This window comes from Musca autumnalis, unplaced genomic scaffold (genome assembly GCF_047663935.1).
Source record: "Musca autumnalis isolate F117 unplaced genomic scaffold, ASM4766393v1 scaffold_1, whole genome shotgun sequence".
Lineage (NCBI taxonomy): Eukaryota > Metazoa > Arthropoda > Insecta > Diptera > Muscidae > Musca > Musca autumnalis.
The window spans coordinates 113,750,089-113,771,022 of NW_027411644.1; the positions used below are offsets into that span (position 1 = coordinate 113,750,089).

Sequence of the window (20,934 nt, forward strand, 5' to 3'; positions counted from 1 at the left end):
GTGACTTAAAGTAATATACATACAAATGTAGGTATTTGGCCTGGACATATCCAAATATTTACATAAAAAATGAAAATAAAACTTACATGAAAACTAAAGTTTATAAATTCCGGCTTATATTTAGAAGAAAAAAAGTGGAACAACTTAATCCAACTAATTCTCGTTTATTTGTTTTTGATTGCAAATTAATACAAATACATTAATGATGATGATACAATTGTAATTTTAAGACAACGTATGTATGTATTTCATAATAATTAATATTATTTCATAATAATTATTTCATAATAATTATTTCATAATAATTAATATTATTTAAGGTTAGGTTGTACATATCTTAATTAGGTACCTCTAACCTAACATTAACTTAAGAAGAATGTGTAAAACCAAAATCAAAATGTTTTGTTTAATTTTAAAATTTAGATTTTGGTTTAATTAACTCTGCCAGAGTTTCTGATAGACTTTTCTGTTTTGGTGCCGTGTTGGTGCTGACTGAGGAGGAGGAAGAGGAGAAGTGTGATGAACTACGATTGCCACCGTAATTCGTGCCTGAATTGAATCCGAAATTGTTTCCCGGCGGCAATGGGAATTTTCTTTTCTTCTCCGTCATCAATAGATCTTCGTCGTCATCAAAAGATGATGGAGAATGATGTCTCTTGGCAGGATTACCCCCCCATTGATTGGAAACATCCGGCGCTTTAGGACTCGGTTTTGATGTACTAGAAAGATTTAAACCTAATGCATCACGGGTTTTTTGCTTAATATTTTCTACTTCTAGATTATAAATTTCTTCTAGACGTATCTTAACAAATTTTATCCATTCCGGTTGAAAGTTGTAGGAACGATAATCCAAGCCCAAAGATTTGAGTTCTTCTTTGCGACGTTTCCAAAACTTTTGCCATTCTTCGGAGTAGTCAGGATACGATTCGGGATCTTTGCGGTATTTTTCGAATTTTCTCTTCAAGTCAGCGATGCGCTTGTCAACAATTTTGTGATACATTTCAACGTTCTCGATAAAACGATCTTCTTCGGTCATGTGGTTGGCCCGCTTCTGACGATCACGTTCTTTACAAGCATTAAGGAAATCTTCAACCATGGATTCATAGTTTTGGTGATGTCCAGCAGAGTTGTCTCGTGTGTCCATCATGTTGGCGGTGTCATTATATCTATTAGTGGGACTACCCATGGGTGGCCTAGAAGGTCCTGGAAATGGCGGTACATCATTTACAGGTTGCCTTCTAAAACCATCCCGTGGCATTACAGGATTAAATTCTTCAAAACTATTAGTATTGGGAAAATCTCTACCCGGTGGAAAAACGGGACCAGGAGGCGGTACGGGAGTTGGAAATTCCTGATAATTTCCAAAATTAGAAATGTTACCAAAGCTTCTTACACCACCCGGCTGCATTGGATTGTTGTATTGATTACAATTTCCACTGTTGAGATCCATAAAATTGCCTGACACATCGGGTAAGCCAGCTGGATTACCGCCCGAATACATCATATTGCCACCGCTTGATATGGTGCTATACTGGTCACAAACATTGAGGGAATTTGGAGGTCTTGGTGGTAGTATTGGATTTGGAGCATTATACATTGGTCCATTTCCAAAATTACTGCGATTGGGAAAGGACGATGTTATGGCAGCACCATAGGGTCCAGTCTGTGAATCAAATATCGGCCCATCCTGGCCAAGGGCAGGTGCATTTGAAACCTGTACCTCATTCTTGAATTGATTTATTTCCGGCGCCTCAATGACATGGGTAAATGTTGGTCCATACTGCTCCGAGGCATGGCGACATGAAAATGCCTTGGCCAATATTGAATGACGATTCATGGTGAAATCTCGTTCGTAGCATTCATAAGGTAAATTGCGTCCATGATATTTTTCAATGGCAATGGCCAATTTGGCCAAGACCTTGGTCATCACTTTCAGCTCTTCGGTCACCGTCAAGCCGTGCATGTATTGGCGATAGTGTCGCACTGCGGTGGGAAAATGTTTTTCACAAAACTTCAAACGATGATTGTAGCCCTCCAAATGGCGCTGCATGGCAAAGCCATCCAGTACCAGCTCACAAAGCCCACATTCATAGCGTGGAGAGGTATCCTTAGATGATTTAAGAATTTTGATGACATATTCCACGCCAAGTAGACCACAGACATTCGATGAATCCGGTTTTAAGGAAAATTCTTTGGTACTGAAGCTGGGAGTATTAATGACTGGTTTCTGGGATGAATTCTTGGGTGGGTGTTTTTTGTTTTTATCGCTTACTGCACTTCCTGAGCGTACTGGTATAGGTTTTGCAGAGGTTGTTGATGATGATCCTCCTGATGCGGTCGATGTCGAAGGACCATTTTTGTTCTTCAATTTTGTTGGTATAATGATTTTATTGGTGGTATATTGAGGTTTTTGTTCTTCTTCTTTTTCTTCCTTGATTATTTGAATCTTTTCTGTCTTCGCCGATGGTGACGTAGTGGAGGATTTAGTTTCTCCTTTAGTTTCTTCCTTGGACTTTGCTTCGTCAGCTATCTTTGCAGCTGGATTTATAACCTGTTTTTCTTTACCCTCGGTAGCGGCTGCTGCTATCTTTGCCACCGGATTAGGAACAATGCACTCTTTTCCCGCTACTGCCTTTGCCACCGGATTAACAACAAGACTTTCTTTTGCTGCAGCTGCCCTTGCCACAGGATTCAAAACTAACTTCCGCTTGTCTGGCAAATTCCCGTTGTTGCCTTTATTATCTTTTTTTACAACCACGTCTGATTTTACAAGCACCGATTTTGGTTGAGTATATTCTGGATGAAAGATTTCCACAATATCATCAATATTGAACATATGTCTCCGACCATCAATATGAGCTAAGAGATTTTTAAAAGACGACGCTTCAACTTGGCAAAGATTACAAATTATTATTGGTCCTCCATTAGGTTTACGTTTAAAAAGTTTACACCATTGATTTTTAGTATAAAATTCTGTTAAAAGCAACTCTTTCAGGGGTAGATGCGGTATTAGATGTATGAAATCCGATTTTGTGAGACGTTCTTCCTGAGCCGTTTCCGAAGTCATTTTGCTGCTCGCATAGATATGGATGTTGTTGTTGTTATTTTTTGTGTTTGTCTTTGGGATGTGATGAAATATTTACAAAACAATGGACTTTAACACTTACTATATTTAGTAAGATAAGCTAATGAACAGAGGCAGAGTTTGAGCGTATTTTATGTTGGTTACCTGGAAAGAGAAAGAGGGAGAACAAACATTAATATTTTTGAAGTTTGCAAAATATTTCAGTATGAAAATATTATATTATATGTATATATAAAGATCAAAGCCGAATTATTTAAAAAAAAAAATGAAAATGGCGCCCAACGTGAGACACATTGGACGCTATAGAATTTTGGTCAATCTGATGGAAAACAATAAATGTCAATATCATTAACAAGATTTCTTTGTTGATTATTATTTTAAATTAATTAATGATTGCTTGTTTAAGTCATAATCGTGCTCTTAACTCGCATATGTTTTAAACTGTAATTTGCTTAGGTAACCACGAGGTATGTAAATTAAGATTTAAACAAACATTTGCCCATACACACAAATGCCATTTTGCACTGTATGTAAATCCAGCATTACTTTAGGCATTATGCTAAATGGTTTATGAACCTTTTTTCGCCACTTGTTTGTCAGCTGTATTGTATAGCATTTGTGCGGATTAAAATTGTAATTTATGACAGGGTGATTATGACACATGTAAATGGAAATTTAAATTTAACAATGTGGCAATATTATAATTTATAACAATCTAACAACAATGACAACAACGTATACTCATATTGTAAATTGCACATAAATTTTAGTTAGAGAAGAAAATTCTAATCGTGTGTTATCTTCCAAGAGTGGATTTGGATGAAGCTTAAAAACCAAAACGACCATGCTATCTGACAAATTGAACAAAGAGACCATTGTAACAACCAACTGCAAAGCAATCCCGAAGAACATCCAATCCAAGAAACAAAAATGGTCCCGGTGAGAACTCACTCCACCCAGAGAGAAATGTCTCAATGAGACTATACATCTGGAAGGAACTTCGTAATGTCCCCCAAAGGTGCATACAAGGTTGATAGATGTATCATCTTATGCTGCAGTATTGTACATATCTGACAAATTAAACAAAGAGACCATTGCAGAAGAACATCTAAACCAAGAAACAAAAATGGTGAAGAAATGTCTTAATGAGACTATACATCTGGAATGAACTTCGTAATATCCCCAAAAGGTGCATACAAGGTTGATAGATGTATCATCTTATGTTACAGTATTGTGCTCCTATGAGAAGGTCTTATCTAGAGAGACCTTTAATGCGATTATCTAAATAATTTTTTGAGTTACCGAAAAAATCGGTAAAATTAAAATGCTTAAAATTTCGGTAAGTAGTCATTTTTTCGGTAAGTTAGCTACTAAAAATGTACTAATGATCTACGGATTTTACCAATTTTGGTCGGCAACTCGAGAAATGAAATGGAGTAAGAGAAATTCGCTCTGGTATCTGTAGGTACTGGAACAGTTACATCTCCCTCCCGAATCCTAAAATCACAGACACATGTCCTATTTAAGACATGGTGAATCTCCGCTCGTCACATCACAACTCTTCGCATGTCCTACAAATCCAACAGATCTGACACCAGTATCACTATGGGATACATCTAGCCGAAGCAGCTGGCTTTTCAGGTCTGGATGTGAGAATGGGTAAATAAATGTCTATCAATTACTTTAAAATTACGGTCTCCCAAACAGCAACAAACACATCATCATTCCTGCAATTCAATGGCAACAAAGTATGATTCGAAGAAACGTAGTGGTCGTGATCCAAGAAACCAAGCTAATAATGTTCTGCGCAATGATCGTACAAGAAGCGGAGAAGTAATATTTACCTTCCTTATACACCAGCCTACACCAAATGTGTTCTTCTTTGACACAGCGGTGCCGAAGTTTTTCGGCAATTTACACACATACGACCCGAATGCATAGAAAGAGCGTAAGAAAAAGAGATAATGTTTTGATTTGTTTTTGTTTTGTAGCGTGCGTGCATAAAAACACACTAACACACAGTCATAAGTTGCCAATAGTTTGAATACATTCACATTTTGGGCTGTTCTCTTTTTGGTCACGTCTGGCCTACACACACATGGAAAACCTGATTGGGAAGGTTTCAGAGAATTTACCAATCACTGTTTCCGAGAGCTGCCCAGAACCTTAGAGCCTCGGCTAGTTGAGAGATTTTTCCCTATAGCTTTCCCATAGCTGAATACGTACCTGCTGATCGAATACTCGAAATTTTCTAGCAGAGGCTAGGGGATTAGCATATGAGCGTGATGAACTTCGTCGTACGAACCTTGAAGACAAAGGGGAACTTTTTGAAAAGACTAGTAGGCGAGCATAAGCTATAAAGTGGCTAGACCAACCTAAGGAATGCAACATTTGTACAGGATTGGGTAAATTGTGGGCCAACGGTTAAATCACTCTCGAATCGGCTAATTTCAATTTCTGCGAAATTTAATAGAGGTATGAAAGATAACTACATGACAGGAGTTAAACAACAAATTAATAACATTTGTGCACGCCTTAACCAAAAAAACAAAACTTCTGTGCGCAGGAAAGACCAAAGTCGGACGGGCCGACTATGTGATACCCCCCTATCTTATCAACTTAACATTAAATAGAAAAAATATATATAAGGGGTCTATAGTTAACCCTGAACTGAATATAACAAAAATTTACCGAGTCTACTCTTGGCAGAAATCGGCCAGAAGTACCGAATTTAATTTGGATCGGACTTATATTACGAATTTAGTGTATATGGGAGATATATTCAAAACTAAACCGATTTAGCAAATTTTGGCAAACTTATGTATTGTTCGAATTCCGCGACATTTCCCAATTTGCATCAAAATAAGACAGAATTTTTGTATTTGGTGCACCGAATACCTCAAATTGGGCGAATATATCGACGCCTCCAAACAATAGTATGCTAAGTCGACTTAGCATGTTTTCAAGTTCTTTACATTTTTACATTTTACGTCCTTTAACCTAAATTCTGTCAAATTTTGGTAATGATCGGTCAATCCGAACAGAAGTTATAAACAAATGTTTACTCAGAATAGTAGTGACGGTCAAAGAAAACTGTAAACTTTGAGAGCTTCTCCTGCAAAACTCACTTTTCAGACTTAGCATACTATTATTTGGAGGTGTCGATATATGGGAGCTATATCCAAACCGATTTCAGTATAATTTGGCAAAAAATTTTCTAGTGCAAATTCCGACATACATTCCAAATTTCCACATAGCGTGATTGGTGCTATATCCAATTCTGAAGCGGGAGCTATATCCAATTCTGAAGCGACTTCAATACAACTTGGTAAACTTATTTATAGTCAGAATTCGGTAGCATTGTCCAAATTTCACCATAATTGGAAAGAATATGCGTGTTTGGTCCATCAATTACTGGAAATCGGGCGAACATATAGTATATGAGAGCTATATTTATATATGAACCGATATCAACCAACTTTGGCAGATTCGTTTCTAGGCCGATTATAAACATTTTGAAGGTCTAGCTTGCCCCTGTAATTTTTTGCCTCAAAACCCTAACTTTGGCCCCACAGTGCAGTGGTAACCTTGATAGTGTGCCTGTTAGCAGTCCTGTTCCAAAATTACAAAACGAGCAGGCATAGATTCGTAGAATTTTTAAGAATACTTTTAAGGACCAGATAAGACAATCATCTTGGGTTTTTATGAATATTTTCTCAAGAAACGTACAAGGGGTCAGTAGGTCGTCCATAAGAAACTTTTTAATGAAGTTTTCCAACGAATACCAGCATGTTAAAATTTTTGCAGGAACCAGCATGACATTTTTGTAGGAAAGCATTCGTCATGTTCTTTCAATATATGTCCAGTTAATAGTTTATCGGAAACCTGTGAGTATTTCTTAACGGCATCATAGAAAAAAAATTATTTAAAAAAATCAATACCTTTTCCTGTGGAAACCCAATAAAAGGTATTAGAAAACTTGAAAACCATAATTTCCTATAATCATAAGAAAGGCAAACTTCATAATAATTGGAACTAAAACCCTTTAACTAAGGGCAGGTGACATGTTTGTTCTATAAAAAAATATAAAAATACTCCACTGATTGTTTTTGTTTTTTTTTTAAATATTCCACGTTTTATTAAAATACTCCACCAACAATTGTAAATGACCTTAAAAAAGCTTGAACAGAAACACACTCTTCGTGTTCTATTTTTTCTTTCAATTTTTAAATAAATAATGATGAATGTATTTAAAATTCCAACTACCACAAACGATGTCAATCACAAGTGGTGGCAGAGTTAAAAGGTTTTAAAAGAACTTACTGGTAGATGGTTGGATATGTCCAGACATCATTAACAACGCCCTTCAATTAACACACATTTCACTTTTGGTATAGGTATGAAAAATATTTTCAAATAAAATCGCATAAAAGCAAATGTCAAAAATTAATTGACATTTTATGATGGAATAAAATGTCAGTTGGAAGTATTCGTGGAATAAAAGAGGTATGTACTACGTATGTACATCAAAAGAACATCTTACATAAAAAGCTTACACAAATAAAACAACAGGGAATTAGAGCCCAACACAAGCTCTGCTCGATGCACTCATTCACTACCCATTGAAGAAATTGAATACTTCCACCAATATTAACATATCCTGTATTACCTAATATGACAGCAAAGTAAACAAATTGCTTTGCGTTCCGCCATGAAGTTTTACATTACCCGTAAACATCAACAACCACCACACCTAACCACGACTGACGGACGACGACGGCGGTGTAATATGGTCTCCAGGGTGTCTATATGACGTTTAGTTGTATATAAAATAAAACAAAACAACAGAAAAATAATTTAACACTTGCACGCAAAACAAATTGTTTTAGCCTTTTTGTTTTTTTTTTTTTTTTTTGTTTTAACATACATACATAGTTTTTGAGTTAGAAGTGTGAGCTTTGTATTAAAATATATTCACTTATTTGCATACATATTATACATTAGGCCGGGGTGATTTGTAAGGAAGGAAAAAACCTTATTGGGACCATGATTCCTGGGATTGTAATGAGCAAAAAAGTCCACTAGACCATATGTCTACGGTGAAAATCGAGCCACCACATTTTGGCTTGAAGTTTTTTATCCACAAGACCAAAACTGCCTGAAGGAGCGTTCCAATACTTTTGCGATGTACTAAAGAGTTCTTAACTATTGTTTTGGCTACAATGTTTTATCTTTATCGAAAATCTCAATGGTTTGGCTTTTATATGCCAAAATATCCAAAAAACGTGGATAAAAAACTTCAAAATCGGGAGGCTTGATTTTCACCGTAGACATATGGTCTAGTGGACTTTTTTGCTCAGTACAATCCCAGGTATCAGAAACGCTAAGGGCCCAATAAGGTGTTCAAAACGCACCACCCTATTTTACATGTGAAGTAAAAGAATAATACATTTCATGGCGTCACTCAATCACGATATCCGTTGACAATAAATGCCAAACCACGGAAGTAAATCTTTGCAGGAATGATTCTTTCCTAGAGATGTGTCCAGTACTTGCTCCGCGAGAGGGTTAAATATAGCAGGGAATATTTTATTCATTAGTGGTCAAGCAATGTTTTTCGGGGCAGCCTTATTTCCGTATTTCACCACAGTACACGCAGAAAAATATATGTTAGAAATATGTTTGGATGCAAACAAATTTATGTTTAGGACTGGTTGCAAACAAATATATGTTTGGATCCACACATAATATGCTTACAATGTGTTTTACAGTGAAATTAACGCTCCCTTGCTCTCAATAAGCGCCAATTTGTGCATGTGTTTGTTTTTTTTTTTGTGGCTTTTGGGTTTGTATTTATATTATATCTAAACAAATATTTGTTTGCACCCAAGCAAGTATTTGTTTGCACCCAAACAAGTACATGTTTGCACCCAAATATAAATTTGTTTGCAGGACCCAAAACTATGTTATGTTTGGGACTGGTTGCAAACAAATATATGATTGTTGCAAAATATGTTTGGGACATATATTTGTGAGGCATTTTTTCTCCGTGTGTGACAATAGGCTTAGAAGCGAATATTTTCATAGACCTATTACATACATATGTCATTGACGATTGTATGTGGGATATTATCAATCATATACGAATGGAAGTAAGTAATGAAACCAAAACCGCGGAAACGCTTGGTTTTGGGATCCGTCATTACAACAAAATCAGCAATGTTATCCCATTTTCCGAAATGCCTTTTATTTGAATAGGATCGGTATTTTTTAACGTAGAAACTTGAAATTTTGCAAGAGCATGTATTTTAGTCTTATGTATTAGATTCAATCAAAAAACTAATTTTGACTTTTTACAGCGTTGTGGTCAATTAAGATAAATTCGTTGGTCGGTTCCTTTACTTTTGAAAATGGTAAAACCGGCGAAAGTAGTAAAAGTTGTAAACTGCTCCCATATGTGCTCTGAAGTTAAGGAACGCTTTTCGAGTAAAAAGTGGCAAAACTTGAAGATTCTTGCACGTAAAGGAACAGAGCTCGTACTTTACTAACGAAGACATAAATCACTATAGCGGAGATACAAACCATTCTACTAAGGCTTTTTTCTAACAGCGCGTTAGCAGAGCACTGTTAAAGTTAACTGAAATATTCAAAACATAGACTAATGAAGGTGTAGACGAAGAATTGTTCTCAGCATGTTACTTAGTATGCTCTGTAATAGTTAGATGGCGTTAGTGGTAATTTTTTTTAACATTGAGCTACTACACGGCATATTTGAGTGAAAACCACAGAATATCGAGAGCATATTGAGTGGAAGGGCAACATCTATAAAAAATAAACACATTCAAATTCTCTATCTATAGATTATTTTGTCTATGGGGCTACTACACGACATATTTGAGTGACAACTTCAGGATATAGAGAGCATATTGAATGGAAGGGCGCCATCTACAAAAAACAAGCACACTACAATTTCTCTGTCTATTCTTTTATTAGTCTATGATTCAAAAACTGTTTTCGTTGTAAAAAAAAATCATTTTTAGTTCCTTTTAGCAAAATTCTACCAGAACAACATGGATAGCTTATCAAGACAGCTATCCCCTGGGCTAATAAAACCTTTATAAAATATTTGCAGGAGCAAAGATTTAAATACATAAAGATTGGAAAACTCAATTGTTAACATTTGTCAATAGATGGAGTTAAGCTCTGTTGTTACGATATCATAACAACATTCTGTTAAGTAGTTAACCCTTTCAGACGCTTTTAACAGCTAAGTTCATATTCAATGAACTGGAAACTGCTATGGAATACAATCCTGAGTCCAATTTTTTCCTTTCCTATAATTTGTATAAGCCGAATTGCGCTTTAATGGGGGTTTTATCATTAACATACCCCTGTTGTTGGTAAAATGTTTATATACTTTGTTTCATAAACATTTCCAGTCTTTACAGTTCTAAGTCGTTGCAGGGAGTTTCCCAAGGTTGGCATTGACACCCCAGACGGCAGTGAGAAAGTAAAATATGCGGATATTTGTAAGATCTTGTGGTCACCTGTCATTGAACGAACTTTGATACTTGAAATTAGCCTGAAAGCCATTTCTGTACGGTTTCACCCAAACATACTCAGGTTCCAGAATACCACAGCCATCAATACAGGGTTGTTCAAATCCAAGTTGCAGCCCAGTAATGCAATACTGGCCCTTAGGGCTTCTTTACAGAAGGCCTTCAATAAAGGCGTTTAGGTCTTCTTTATAGAAGACCTTAAGGGTTTCAATGTACATACCTTTAGGGTGCTTCTTTTTGGAAAACCTTTTTTATTGCTTCTTCTTAGAATATCTTTACGGTTTTTTGTAGAAGCCATTTAGGTCTTCTGTTTACAGGTTCTTTTGCGTTATGTATGAGGGTATTTTTATAGAAAGCCTTTAGGGCTCCTTTATAGAAGGCCGCCTTCTTTATAGTTGATCGATAGGTTACAGAAGGCCGATAGGACTTCTTTATAGATGGCCGATAGACCTTTAGGGCTTCTTAAAGAAGACCTTTAGGGATTCTTTATAGAAAACCTTTAGGGCTTCTTTATAGAAGACCTTTAGGGTTTCTTTATTGAAGACCTTTAATGCTTCTTTATAGAAGACCTTTAAGGCTTCTTTATAGGTCTTTTTGAAGGCCTTCAGTACTTCTCTATAGAAGGACTTTAGGGTTTCTTTATAGAATGTCTTTAAGGTTTTTCTATAGGACTTTTTTATAGAAGGTATTTAGGGTTTTTTATAGAAGACCTTTTGGCCTTCTTAATAGTAGGCCTTTACGACTTCTTTAGAGAAGGCAGTTAGGGCTTCTTTATAGAAGACCTTTAGGGCTTCTTTATAGAAGACCTTTAGGGCTTCTTTTTAGAAGACCTTTAGGGCTTCTTTTTAGAAGACCTTTAGGACTTCTTTATATAAGGCCGTTAGGGCTTCTTTTTAGAAGACCTTTAGGACTTCTTTATACAAGACCGTTAGGACTTCTTTATATAAGGCCGTTAGGGCTTCTTTATAGAAGACCTTTAGGACATCTTTATATAAGGTCGTTAGGACTTCTTTATAGGAGGCCGTTAGGGCTTCTTTATAGAAGACCATTAGGACTTCTCTATTGAAGGCCGTTAGGACTTCCTTATAGAAGGCCGTTAAGTCTCCTTTTTAAACTAATTTTAGCTTTAAAAAGCCTTTAATCCCTCTTTATGAAATATGTTTAAGATTTTTTTATGGAGGACCGTTAGAGCTTCTTTATAGATTATTCTTCATTATTTAAGTAAGTATATAGGGTTTCATTATAGTAAGACTTTAGAACTTTTTTATAGAACGCCCTTAGAACTTTTTTATAGAAGGCCTTTAGAACTTCTTTATAGAAAACCCTTTATCGCTTACTTAGAGCTTATTTAAGCAGTTCTTTGGGAGAAGGCCTTTAAGTTTTCTTTAAAGCATAAATTTATTATCCCTTCACCTTTCATTTGTCACGAGCAATCTTTTGACATAATAAAATCACAAAATGCTAGCAAAATCATAAAAATACACATTTGAATATAAATATGGACGCTCAACGACAATTCTCGTAAAAGTTAATCCCATCGATTTTAATATCGTAAACGATATATTCTGTGTTGTTTAGCTTAGCTCAGCCAAGTAGGAGTTGAGCAAAAAAAAAACAAGGGAGGTGTTGTACTTTTTTACGCCAATGCATTCTACAATACATTGTTTCGATGACAGTTCAGAAAACCTTTAACAAATATTGACATGCGAGACATAAAGTTTCTAAGTTTGCAGTGAAATAACTTTTCAAAGTTGTAGTTCTGATTTTTATATAAATATACGCTTTTATGAGTTATGCTGTATTTTTTTACGAGCGTTCTTACAAGACACCTTTTATTATAGGTAAGATTTTTTGAACATTTTGAAAAGCATATTTAGTGGCTAAGTGACTCAGTAGTGCCTTTTACATCCCTCACTTTATAACAATAGCAACTAACCCTATTTCTCCCTGAATTTCTTTATCATATTTACCCCAACGTCCATTTAATATTCCACCCACAATACAAACTAAAAATAACTTGGACGTAAAAAAGTAATCTAACCTTAATTTAAAAAACCTTTGTGCGGTTTTAGTTTTCTTTTACGCCGTTTAAAAATGAATTACATTAACGTTTATCTGCATAAATTTTTAAAATGCGGCCAACCGCATCAGTGGGACGACGGCAGAAGTAGTACTTACTTCTTTAATTCACTGTTTGTTGTGACAATGACAAAGTGGGTGAAATGAGGCGCGGTAAATTTATACCGCTGTCGCCTCTATTTTCCTGTCATCGTCGTCATCATCATTTGAAGTGTGTCTTCGTTACAATGTGACACAGCCAATTAAGCGAAATATGTTCGGTAGTTTTGTAACGCTTTATTTTCTACGGAACATCGAATCCATCAGGTTAATCGCTGCAGTTTAGGACATTTACATCGACAAATAACAGAACTTAAATGTCAAGCAATTTTTTCTAAGTTGGTGTCAGTTGGCAGCAAATCTGAAGCAAAACCTTACAAAGACTTGAATACACAGCTGTTGAATGGTTATGGTCTATGACTTTCTGTGAATACTGTTATTTTATTACGTAGCTGTCGTTTTGAAAATGACATCTCTTGACTATGGAGACACTTGCCATGTAACACTTGTCAATTGTCCATCATGGCCCTTTTTAGTCAAAGTTTGTATGACAGGAATGACGAAGAATGAGAAGAAATCTTTAAAAGTGTTGCTAACAAAAGTGATTGGTAATATGTAATGTTGAATGGAGTTTCGGAGTAAATCCAATCAATCAAACTCAGACATAACAATTCCATCCGACAACTCAAACAGTTGCAGACTCACAATACAAATGCTGGCTGCATAAATATATTAACGGAAAATAACTGAACCGTCACGATCATTCCTGCACGAGCCTTTCTTTGTAGGTGAACATTTAGATCTTCTCTTTGTAAGGCCTCTATATGGCTTATTTATAGAAGGTACTTAAACGATATTTATCGATAATTAATTTTGTTTCTCTTTGGAGAAAAACATTTTGATGTCCTTTGTATTTCAATAGTAACACTTTTGTGACTGTATATAATTTAAAGTGCAGGATTACAATTACAAAACATATCCATCTTAATTTTATAAAAGTTTAACTTTAAAATAATTAAATGGTTACAATTGCAAAGTTTTAAAATAATTATCTTATCAATTGTGGATGGAAAGAATAGCAAAATTACATACATATATAATTTTATTTTAAAGATTCCTGTTTCACAAAATACATATAAAGATTTTTCTTGAATATATACACATTGCTGACACTTTGTAGGTCATAAGGTAGTGTGTTCCAGAGACGTACGGTTCCGATAAAAAAATGCCAATGAGATACTTTGCTTCGGCGTTTGAGAGTATTTATCCTCTTTCCACATTTAGATCTTGATAATTGTAGTCTATTAAACAGATATGGTGGTTTCCGCTTGTAAATAATATTATGCAAATACAAAATAGCTTTAGTATGTAGAAAAGAGTTAAAACTAATTCCATAAAGAAGGCGCGAGTAGTATTCGGAAATGTGCTGGGTTCTGCTCCGTCCAAAAACGTAACGAGTAATACTATTAAAGCACATATTGAGTTTTTGCCTACTATCGGAATCACAATTGCTATAAAGTTCACAGCCATATATAAGACCAATTGATCTTTAATTTTAAAGTTTTACTGACAATATACAACACTATAAAAAATATTTAATACTAATATTGTAAGCGACTGTAAACTACTACTAACATATTACGCCATACCAAATCAGATGTCACTTCACAAAAGTAGTACCTAAGCAGAACGAAAGTTAATAAGTTCTTTCATTTCTGTAGAGTAACTTGAACATCACATATAAAGTTCAATGCTTCCTGAAGTACATGAAACCGATAATAGTGCATCATCAGTACCTACATTAATAAACATTATTACTGGAACAGGAGGATGTTCCGAAGAAAGTAAAGTACGCCATCTTCATACCATCATTGCAGTTTTAGCAGATCCAAGAACCTCATATCTGAGAAAAATTCAATAGCCCATCATCCCTTAAAATTTCATTTAGCAGATGCAACATCCCAATTAACCAGTAGTGCGATGATTCTCTAACTCATTTTTTGAGTTACCGACAATTGTCGGTAACATTAAAATGCTTATAATTTCGGTAATTAACGATATTTTGCGGTATGTTAGCGACCAAAAGAAAGTAGTCGTAAAGTTCTACCAACAGTGTTGTCAACTTTTATTTGAAGTTTTTATTCATAATTTTGCGTTTTAATTTTACCGACATTTGTCGGTAACTCCAAAAATGAGTTAGAGAATCGCACTACAGATGCAATTTACTGTAGCAAATTCAACAATCCATCATTCCTGATACAGTTCGCCGTAGAAGTTTCCACAATTTTTTATATCTGGTGCTTCATGGGAACGCTTTCGGCATTAAAGCAGAGCCTAAAGCAGTCCACATTTCAGTAATTACATTTCGAAGCCCTCTATATTTCAATAGAAATAGTTTTAAAGCTATTGTACATTTGTCATTGTGATTTTTTACTTTTCCTATTATGATAAGTTTAAAGTTTATCCGACAAAATACAACACTGTAAAATATATATTTAATGCTATTATTGTAAGCAACTGTAAACTACTACTAAAACTTATTACGCCGTACTATTTGATATCTCGCTTCTCAAAGTAGTAGCTAAGCAGAACAAAACTCCATAAATTCGTTCATTTTCATATAGTAACTTGAACACTACATATGTATCGACTTTAATACTTTCTGAAGTACATGAAACCGTGTCATACCGTTTACTTCAACAACAATGCAGTTTTACTACAGGGGGATGGTCCAAAGAAAGTCAACTATATTATTTTAACATCCAACAAGACTACTTCTACGCCATCTTCATACCATAATTGCAGTTTTACCAGATTTAACAACCTCATACCTGAGCAGAATTCAACAGCCCATCATCCCTGATACAGTTCACTTAGCAGATCAACATGCCAATTACCTAGATGCAGTTTACTGTAGCAGATACAACAATCCATCATTCCTGATACAGTTTGCGGTAGAAGTTTCCACAATATTTTGTTTCTGGAGCTTCATGGGGATACTTTCAGCATTAAAGTGGGAGACTTAAGCAGTCCACATTTCGAAGCCCTCTATTTTTCAATAGTAATACTTTTAAAGCTTTTGTCATTGTGATTTTATAACTTTTCCTATTGTGATGATCTTTAAGTTTAAAGTTTATCCGACAAAATACAACACTGTAAAATATATATTTAATACTATTATTGTAAGCAACTGTAAACTACTACTAAAACTTATTACGCCATACTACTTGAGATCTCGCTTCTCAAAGTAGTAGCTAAGCAGAACAAAACTCAATAAATTCGTTCATTATACCCTACACCACTATGTGGTAAGGGGTATTATGTGTTAGTGCATTTGTATGTAACATACAAAAGGAAGCGAGATAGACCCATAGTTCCTTCTAGGGATATACATAGAATCACTTTCTGAGTCGATTTATGCATGTCCGTCCGTCCGTCCGTCCGTCCGTCCGTCCGTCCGTCCGTCCGTTCGCAACATACAGGTCGCATTTGTTGACCGATTTCGCTGAAAATTGGGGAATACCATTTTTTTAGCCGTCGGAAGATCAAGTTCGAAGATGGGATATATCGGTCCACGTTTTGGTATAGCCCCCATATAACGGTACCCCCCGATTTACGGTATTTTCACGTTTTCAGCTACATTTTCAGACCGATTTAGCTATAATTTGACATTTAGGGTTCTTAAGTGTCAATAAACATATATAACGAAACTTGTGGACATAGGTCCACGTTTTGGTATAGCCCCCATATAACGGTACCCCCCGATTTGCGGTATTTTGACGTTTTTAGCTACATTTTCAGACCGATTTAGCTATAACTTGACATTTAGGGTTCTTAAGTATCAATAAACTTATATAACAAAAGTTGTGGACATAGGTCCCCGTTTTGGTATAGCCCCCATATAACGGTGCCCCCCGATTTACGGTGTTTTGATGTTTTTAGCTACATTTTCAGACCGATATAGCTATAATTTGACATTTAGGGTTCTTAAGTGTCAATAAACTTATATAACAAAAGTTGTGGACATAGGTCCACGTTTTGGTATAGCCCCCATATAACGGTACCCTCCGATTTGCGGTATTTTGACGTTTTTAGCTACATTTTCAGACCGATGTAGCTATAACTTGACATTTAGGGTTCTTAAGTATCAATAAACTTATATAACAAACGTTGTGGACTTAGGTCCACGTTTTGGTATAGCCCCCATATAACGGTACCCCCCAATTTACGGTATTTTGACGTTTTTAGCTACATTTTCAGACCGATGTAGTTATAATTTAACATTTAGGGTTCTTAAGTTTCAATAAATTTATATAACAAAAGTTGTGGACATAGGTCCCCGTTTTGGTATAGCCCCCATATAACGGTGCCCCCCGATTTACGGTGTTTTGATGTTTTTAGCTACATTTTCAGACCGATATAGCTACAATTTGACATTTAGGGTTCTTAAGTGTCAATAAACTTATATAACAAAAGTTGTGGACATAGGTCCACGTTTTGGTATAGCCCCCATATAACGGTACCCTCCGATTTGCGGTATTTTGACGTTTTTAGCTACATTTTCAGACCGATGTAGCTATAATTTGACATTTAGGGTTCTTAAATGTCAATAAGCTTATATAACAAAAGTTGTGGACATAGGTCCACGTTTCGGTATAGCCCCCATATAACGGTACCACCCGATTTACGGTATTTTGACAGTTTTATCTACATTTTCAGACCGATTTAGCTATATTTTGACACTTAGGGTTCTTAAGTGTCAATAAACTTATATAACCAAACTTGTGGACATAGGTCCACGTTTTGGTATAGCCCCCATATAACGGTACCCCCGATTTGCGGTGTTTTGACGTTTGTAGCTACATTTTCAGACCGATGTAGCTATAATTTGACATTTAAATTTATTAGGTCTATAAATAAATGTACCAAATTATATCGAAATCGGTTCAGATTTGGATATAGCTCCCATATATTTTTCCGCCGATTTGGCGTATTTGCTGCACCAAACACGCTATATACGTCCGATTTTGATGAAATTTTGAATGTGTAACTGAATTCGGTCTCAAAATAAATGTCCCAAACTACATCGAAATCGGTTCATATTTGGATATAGCTCCCAAATATATTTTCGGCCGATTTGACGTATTTGCTGAAAACACGCTATTTACGTGCAATTTTGATGAAATTTGGAATGTGTGACTGAATTTAGTCTAGAAATAAGTGTAACAACTTATATCGAAATCGGTTCAGATTTGGATATAGCTCCTATGTATATTTTCGCCCGCTCTGTCTAATTTTGATGAAATTTGGGATGTGTATATATATGTATATAAATCAGTTCAAATTGATACATATCTCCTATATTTTACATATTCACAGTGGTGTAGGGTATCATATAGTCGGCCCCGCCCGACTATGATCCTTTCCTTACTGGTTTTCATATAGTAACTTGAACACTACATATGTATCGACTTCAATACTTTCTGAAGTACATGAAACTGTGTCATACCGTTTACTTCAACAACACCTCAACAACAACCTCATAACTGAGCAAAATTCAACAGCCCATCATCCCTGATACAGTTCACTTAGCAGATCCAACATGTCACTTACCCAGATGCAGTTTGCTGTAGCAGATACAACAATCCATCATTCCTGATACAGTTCGCCGTAGAAGTTTCCACAATCTTTTATTTCTGGAGCTTCATGAGGACGCTTTCAGCATTCAAGTGGGAGACTGAAGCAGTCCACATTTCGAAACCCTCTATATTTCAATAGTAATACTTTTAAAGAAAGCTTTTGTGCATTTGTCATTGTGATTTTATAACTTTTCCTATTGTGATGATCTTTAAGTTTAAAGTTTAACTGACAAAATACACCACTGTAAAATATATTTAATAATGCTACTATTGTAAGCAACTGTAAACTAATACTAAAATATATCACGCCCTACTAGATGAGATAGCGTTTCTCAAAAGTAGTAGCTAAGCAGAAGGAAACTCAATAAATTCGTTTATTTTTGTAGAGCAACTTGAACACTACGTATCAACTTCGATGCTTCCTCAGGTACACGTATCCGATAATTGTGCATCATCAGTACTAACGTAAGCTTCTTGCTTTAATGACTGGCATTTTGGAGTTTTTGAATATTTATTCAGGGCTTCTTACGAGCTTATTAATAAGAGGTATTTTGAAATAAATTGGAAAGCGTTGGAGCTTCACATTTGAAGGCCTATACGGCTTCTTTGTAGGAAGGCTTTGATGTTTCTTACAGAATAATATTATGGTTTTATAGATATCCTTTATGATTAAGAGACTTTTTTAGAGGACGGGAAAATCTTTACGAAGGTTTTTAGGTATCCTTTATAAACGACCATTAGGACTCCCGTATGAAATACCTTTTGGGCTCTTACAGAACGCCTTTGATTTTTTATTGAAAATGATTTCAGCTTTTCTTTAGGAGACCTTTTTTGTATCCTTTTATGGTATACCTTACTTTTTAGGCTTTTTTGTACTGTCCTTCAGGACTTGGTAGAAGACTTTAGGGTTCTTTATAAAAAAACCTTTAGAACGTATTAATAACAGGCATTTGGTATCTTATTTATGAAAAGACTTCTATATATATTATGTAATTTATTTTAAAAAAATCTGTAATAGAACTTTAAGGCTTCTTCATAGAAGGCATGTATGGCTTTTTTAAGAAAGTCTACTGTGTCTATGTAGGAATCCTTTAATATTTCTTTAGAATTAGTTTAGGGTTTTTTATAGAAAGCCTTAAGGACTTCTTTATATAAAGCTTAAGGGATTTTAGAAGATCGGAATTGTGCACTACTTTTTGGAAAGGTTTAAGGGAATATAACGAAATGTCCTTACTAATCCTTTATGAAACCTTCATAATATAAGGTATTTTGGTCTTCTTAAAAGAAGTCATTTACTCATTTTGTTAAAAGTAATATAGGGCTTTTTGTAGTAGTCTTTTATTTTTACTTCATAAGATTTCATTGTAGAAGTCATTTAAGTCTTAATATTCAAGACCTTTAAGGGTGCCTTATAAAAGACATTTCCGTATTATTTATATGTTTTTGCCGTTGTTTTATTGAATACATTTATGATTTCTTTGTATAAAGTCTTTATGGTCTCTGTTTCTAGATCATGGAGATCTTTGACACCATATACATACATATATGGTGATTAGGATGACTCTCACGGTAACACTCGAGTAAGTACTGCAACGAAAGCGTGGCATTGTGTTGTTGTACTGGAAGAATCTTGGTCTCCTCATGTAGATGGTCCACTGAAGACATAGGGAGGCACTGTTAAAGAGAAATCATTTACCAGTCATATCATTACCACATAAGCCATTTATTTTTCAATGGCAGTCTTCATGACGATTTTTAGGTAATGGCCGAATCATGGGCGCTATGAACTTTATATTAAATATTTGAATACTGGAGTATATAGTAGACACCCTAAGCATATCCGGTATGCCATATGAAGATCCTATGACTTCCACCGATGACGTAATCACAGCGTAATTACTCAAAATAGGCAATTTTTACAAGGTCCTTCGTATGTTTTCTATATTTTCTTGATATATATTCACAATAATTATTTCAAAAATTGTTTGTATCGAACGAACAACCTCTCCTTAATATAATAGTGCCGAAAAACCCACAAAAATATTTGTTTGTATCCGGAAATAACGAAATTCTGGGTGAAACTCGTAAAAACCGATTTTGAGCTATATCTCAAGAACAAGAGCTGATGGAGAAAACCCGGGACCGGATTTGAAAATAACTCGCCGATTTCATTTAGAAACAACAACAACTTCGGTTGAAACATTCAACTTTTTCAATTTTGTTGAGCAGTGTTATCCAACGTTTCAAACTAGGCCGGAGGGTTATCTGGTTCAGTCGTCGACTAATATGTGTGGAGATGGCGTGCAGCCCTGTTGTCGTGCTGTGCTGTTTGCGGAACTCATGCTTATGGTCGGCAACTGGATAGCTGTTTCTGACGCTGGGGAGAAAGAAAAAGGTTCATTGCTACGGGCGATAAGAGCGAAATCGATCAGTACGATTCACCTTTGCTGGTATCCTTTCCTGACTTCTGTAGAGGGACCACCCTGTCCATTTTCCGGACTTCTGGAACGATGTAGTTGAGAACTTTAATAAG

At 35.4% G+C, this 20,934-nt stretch overlaps 2 protein-coding genes across 6 annotated transcripts in view; both read right to left on the bottom strand.

Annotated features, from left to right (window-relative positions):
- The window catches only part of Sulf1 (Extracellular sulfatase Sulf1), a 426,412-nt gene that overhangs the window by 367,253 nt on the left and 38,225 nt on the right, over nucleotides 1-20,934 (bottom strand). The window lies entirely within an intron of this gene.
- The window catches only part of LOC141404861 (uncharacterized), a 61,180-nt gene continuing 40,390 nt past the window's right edge, over nucleotides 145-20,934 (bottom strand). Inside the window, exons 1-2 of one of the 2 annotated variants that reach the window (XM_073988659.1) lie at nucleotides 4,313-4,946; nucleotides 145-4,137 (exon numbers count right to left, since the gene is read on the bottom strand). In XM_073988659.1, the coding sequence (XP_073844760.1) occupies nucleotides 413-3,067 (2,655 nt within the window). In that variant the 5' untranslated portion in view covers nucleotides 3,068-4,137; nucleotides 4,313-4,946 and the 3' untranslated portion in view covers nucleotides 145-412. Of the gene's footprint in view, nucleotides 4,138-4,312; nucleotides 4,947-20,934 lie in introns of those variants that run through there. The other variant, XM_073988649.1, reaches the window with a different exon arrangement.